Source organism: Triticum dicoccoides, chromosome 7B, assembly GCF_002162155.2.
Source record: "Triticum dicoccoides isolate Atlit2015 ecotype Zavitan chromosome 7B, WEW_v2.0, whole genome shotgun sequence".
In the NCBI taxonomy this organism is placed as follows: domain Eukaryota; kingdom Viridiplantae; phylum Streptophyta; class Magnoliopsida; order Poales; family Poaceae; genus Triticum; species Triticum dicoccoides.
In genome coordinates, this window is record NC_041393.1 from 119,059,176 (window position 1) to 119,064,364 (window position 5,189).

General features: G+C 39.6%; 1 protein-coding gene across 1 annotated transcript; it reads left to right on the plus strand.

The window, feature by feature from the left end:
* Nucleotides 1–2,233: 2,233 nt before the first annotated feature.
* On the plus strand, nucleotides 2,234–4,415 carry LOC119340024 (protein FATTY ACID EXPORT 5-like). The gene is made up of 3 exons (XM_037611937.1): nucleotides 2,234–2,578; nucleotides 3,842–3,929; nucleotides 4,094–4,415. The coding sequence occupies exons 1-3, from the start codon at nucleotides 2,380–2,382 to the stop codon at nucleotides 4,164–4,166; spliced, it is 360 nt and encodes a 119-aa protein (XP_037467834.1). The 5' UTR covers nucleotides 2,234–2,379; the 3' UTR covers nucleotides 4,167–4,415.
* The last annotated feature ends 774 nt before the right edge of the window (nucleotides 4,416–5,189 follow it).

Sequence of the window (5,189 nt, forward strand, 5' to 3'; positions counted from 1 at the left end):
GTCAGGCGGGGACGCGGCTCGGGAGCGCGGTCGGTCGCGCCTGGAGAACCGGGAAGGCGGTTGGGGGAGGTAGGTGAGCCGGTTCGGGTGGGCTAGGCCCAGGGAAAATTGGGGGGGGGCTTTTTCCTCTTTTTTGTTTTCTTTTTATTTTAATTTATGTTTTCTAATTCTTTTTAAAACAAAATAGTTTTATAAAATACAAAACTTGCACCTAATTTAGTACTTTAAATTAGGCCACAGCCACATTAAGTTTAGCATTTAAATAAATTAGTTTAGAATTTGTATAATTTAAAAAGCATTTAAATTATTATTATAGCCCCTGTTTTAATTACTTTAGGGTATTTAAATACTTTGTAAAATGTGGCTTTCAACATGACAAATATTCTGGGATTATTTGCAACACTTTGAACATTTTTTTCATGTTTGAGAAATTTAATTTTGTTACTTTAATTCAGATTTGAATTTGAATTAGGTTTTAATTCAAGTGAGGATTAGCAACAATAAAAGTGATGACATGGCACCATTATCAGGGGATTACTGTATCTTAATTAATAGGGTGTTACAGCTACCACCCCTTGTCTTACCCCCCCCCCCTCTCGATATGGTTGTGTGGTTGTAATGAACTTCAAGTCGGTGTGCTTGGTGTGCATTCGGATATTAAGTATGTTAACTTGACATGTATAGTTGCAGTGAGTTTGGTTCTTTTTGGATGATTTGGTATGTGAACTTAACATGTATCGTTGTAGTGAATTTGGCTCCTTTTGAGTGATTTAAATGGACTTACTACCTTATGATATCATTGTTGAAAATTGTGTTATGTGTGTTGCTTGCAAGTGTCTATTGTTATATTGTTTGTCTTGAAAATACAAACGAAATGTTGCCGAAACTTCAACTTTTATCTTATCTAAATGAAAAGAGCTATATTCCACTTTTTGTTACACCTCTCCAACCAAACACAGAAATGAAAGCAACCCATTCTAAAAATAAAATATCTTGAGAGCTCAAAATAAAATTAATGAAATGAGAAATAGTTCACATTCTCTTTTATAACTTACACAAAACTAAAGTACTTAAAAATCCATTATTCAAAGTTGGAAATTCTAAAGGCGACAATACATAGCAGTTAAAGAACTACCATTGAACCTTGAGCATGATTCGTGCTAACTTTAGCCATAAAAGGTGTGGAATAAGCAATAGAAATAGTACAACTTACAAAAAACCTGGCAACACTTGAACAGCCACCGAAATGGTTTTCGTGCTTCATTGGATGATTTGACGATATCGCGGTATCAAGCTAGAAAGGTTTCAATTCCTTTGAGAGTCAATGTGAGAGAATGCCGAGAGAGGGAGGTTTAGTTGCATGTAGAATCAGTCCCATCTCTCCCTAATCAGAGCACATCCATATTATTATTATTATTATTATTAGCATATATTGATTATTGATATCTTCTAAGCTATAAGTTCATTTTTTTAAATTGTTCTATATATTTGAAATCCTAGCAAAAAGACCTTCTAAAAAGGACCATCATTGGATATATTTTAAACGTGTTTGAATTTTTAAACCTGCAAAAGACTTGTTTGAATTTCACTATTGACAAATTGATTCAAATACATTTCACAAGTGATAACAACTATTTCAGAAATGGTTTTAATTGTTTCTAAAATAAAAATGCTTGAGATATACTCCCATATGTTCCATAATGTAAAGCCTATATATTTTTCTGTAAGTCAAACTTTACTAAGTTTGGCCAAGTTTAGAGATGGAACCATCTATATCTATAATACCACACATATATGATATGAAAAAACATGTGAGAGTGTACCCAACGGTATGGATTTTGTATTGTAGATGTAATTAATTTTCTCTAGAAACTTGGTCAAAATTTGTAAGTTTTGACTTTTAGAAGAAAAAAACTATAGGCGCTATATCATGAAATAGAGGGAGTATGTTGTAAATATATACCAACAAGTGAACTAAAACATATGAAATAAAATTGAAATAGGCACTGGAATGCTTGAGATATACGTTTTGAAAATATTTCAAACAACTGAAATATGTAATATGTGAAATACTAAAAAGAAAGTGAAATTGAAACAAGTATTACTGAAATAAGTGAAATGTGCAACATGACTTTTTGTGTGGGGAAGGTGAATGAGATCCAACTCACAGTCAAGGAAAGCGGCCTCGGCCTAGACCACTTATTTTAGTGGAAAACCAACGCCGTTAGAAAACCACCATTGGCCCCTTCTGCGCAGGCCACCACGCGCACAAGCACAAGTCGACGACCAAAAACAGAGGGAGAAGAAAAGGCAAAGGTCTCCAAGATCTCGGCTCAGAGAGAGAGAGAGAGAGAGATCTGAGAGAGAGGTGCTTCGGAGATGCACGACTTCTGCTTCACGATCCCCTACGGGTTCGCGGTCCTGGCCGGCGGCCTGCTGGGCTACCTCCGCCGCGGCAGCACCGCCTCCCTGGCGGGCGGCGCCGGCGTGGGCGGGCTTCTCCTCCTGGCAGGGTTCGTCAGCCTCAAGGCCTTCGAGAAGCGCCGCAACTCCTACCTCGCCCTCGCGCTCGAGACCCGTACGCTCCGTCTCCTTCCTCCAATTTCAACTGCGCATTTAATTTTATGCTTTATACTTCACCACAGAAGAAAAGAAACGGATAGCTGCACGGTGTCGAGATTACCCCGCCATTTTCTTGTTTCTGTCTCTTTGGATCATACCGTTCAGAAAAAGAAGAAATGTTTTTGTCATTGATGGTGGATGATATGTCACTGGTTAAACTAATGCGAAGTGGGCGGGGCATCATGGGAGTTATGCGATCTCAATGTGAATGGAATTACTAATCGAGACGGTGGTTTCCAACATTTTGATTTGGTTAGGATCGGGATTTTGTGGTTATTGCGCATGCAGGAATTGGACTAGAGATTTCTGTCCTGATGTCAGTGAAAATTAGTGCCACACGAAATTTCCTCTTTGTTGATAGCAACGCAGAACCGGTCCTGACATTTATTCAGACGTGCTTGAGCACTATAAAAGTATAAACGGAGTAGTTGTATTTCTCAGCATAGTGCCATTTTCATTTAGGACATGGCAAGGGCACTTCTTGTTGACATAGGCATGGTTCCGGTGTGGTTATAATAGAATGCATTGCTGTAAAATGCTCCCTTCAAAGTTACAGTTAATTGCATCGGTGTATCATAACATTAAAGGTGAATAGACTTTACTGAATGGGACTTTGAGCATAGTCAATTGAATGATCAGACAGTAGGGCACTGATTGCCCCCCTTGGCATTGTAAGTTGCGCTTTGCGTGGGTCCTGGAGTGTCTGAGTACCTGGTGACCAGGTTAATTCGTTATCCGTCATTCTTTAATGGAATGTGTGTCAATGTGTAGCTGGAACCTGCGATACCTTGTCTCATGTAAGCATGTAGATGCTAGATTATTGGCTTGATCCTTCCAAATTTTATTTTGATGTTTGATTTGGACTGATATTCGGATCCACTTTAATGTGAATGAGTTACTTGTAACTACAAACTTTGAGGCTCATTAGCAAAGCGTCTTTTGGGATTGTAGATTTCTAACTCACTGAACTGTACCTTTCCTTTTACATCTGTGCTGGAATGCTTTGAGCATATCGTCATATCTTCCTTCCACAGAACTTTAACTGGAACATTGTTTGCTCTAGTAGAAAAGTAACATGTTAATCACCAATGCTTGAATCCCCATTAGGAATGAGGAAGCTTATGCAAGAAATGTACCTACTCTTGTGGGCTTGCCTGAAACATGAGTCCTTGATCTGTTTTTTCTGCTCTAACCGTGCATTTATTTTGGTGTGGAACAGTTTGCGCACTGGCCTTGACCTTTGTTATGGGGCAGAGATACCTTGAAACTTCAAAGATAATGCCGGCTGGTGTTGTTGCTGGCCTCAGGTAACCTCGTTTCCTTTTTCTTTTCCAACCATGCACCCCCCACTGGATTATACAACGTTGTGCATCTGGTAGCGCCATGTGAAGAATTTTCATATATTTCATTTATATCGCTGTTGTGAACACAATATGCATCTCTAACAGAGCTAATTTGTTCACTGTCACAGTGTTCTGATGTCGGCATTCTATCTATTCAAAATTGCTACCGGTGGCAACCATTTCTCGCCAAAGAAAGAGTAGACCAGACGGTGCTTGGCCAAACTCAAAGACCATATGGCATATTGTGTTCTGCATTCCAATTGTAACTTGACTGATGCTCTATGTTGTGCTTGCACCTTTGCTCAAATGTTTTGTATGCGGACCTGGGAAGTATTCACCATGTAAATGAACTAACATTTCAATTGTGCTTCGCCGAGGTGCAAACTTGTCTTAATTGCCTGTTGTTATTGAGCAAAAGTAAATACACCTAATTTCTTGGTCTTCGATTAATCGTGGAGAATTGCTGTCTGGATCATGGTGTGTGATGGCACAAGTTGCACAGCCTAAAACTTCTACAATGCCATGCAACAGCTTTGGAGGGTCTTTTTTTGGGAAAGGAACTTTTCATTAATCAACCATGATGATTACATTCCGAATCAACAATGCTAGTTATCTCCATAGAGGAGTTTCGGAGCCAACATGTCGTGCGTTGTTGTCATTGACCCATACAAGCAAGCGTTGTTGCCATTGACCCATACAAGCAAGGGTGCCACATTCGTGTGCCTACTAATCTTAGCTAGTCTAATGTTCCTTTCTTGAGCCGGAATTCATCTGATCTCATTAACTGAATTAGCTTTGAAGGTTGAAGACGATGTGCATGTGCTGATGACCGCCCAATCACGACGCACCTAGTAACCAACCAACAGGCTAGCTAGGCACCATTGTTTTTGACCGCTTTGCCTACCGGTGGTCCAGAACATTTTTCGAGTGTGGCTGATCCGATGTGGGCACAGTTGATTCCATCACGAAGACGATGAGGCTGTTTCAAGTGGTCCATTGTCAAGGTTGTCGTAAAAATGAAAAGATGATGTGCAGTAACATTATGCACAGTATTCATCGACTACAACAACCAAAATCTTTTGAGTTTAAGAGTGGTTGAGTTTTGATTGGCTCACCAAACCTATCACAACCCTCCTCTTTTATCCGGGTTTGAGGCCGGCTATGTTGACACAACATAGGCAGAGTTATATATTTTATATGCCCCTACTGAGAATTTGGGGGAGG

Excerpts from the sequence above, each read along its gene's own strand:
- LOC119340024 (XM_037611937.1), top strand. The coding sequence starts at position 2,380 with ATGCACGACTTCTGCTTCACGATCCCCTACGGGTTCGCGGTCCTGGCC. Across the intron at positions 2,579-3,841 it reads CGCCCTCGCGCTCGAGACCC|TTTGCGCACTGGCCTTGACC; the intron begins GTACGCTCCGTC and ends GGTGTGGAACAG. Across the intron at positions 3,930-4,093 it reads GGTGTTGTTGCTGGCCTCAG|TGTTCTGATGTCGGCATTCT; the intron begins GTAACCTCGTTT and ends TCACTGTCACAG.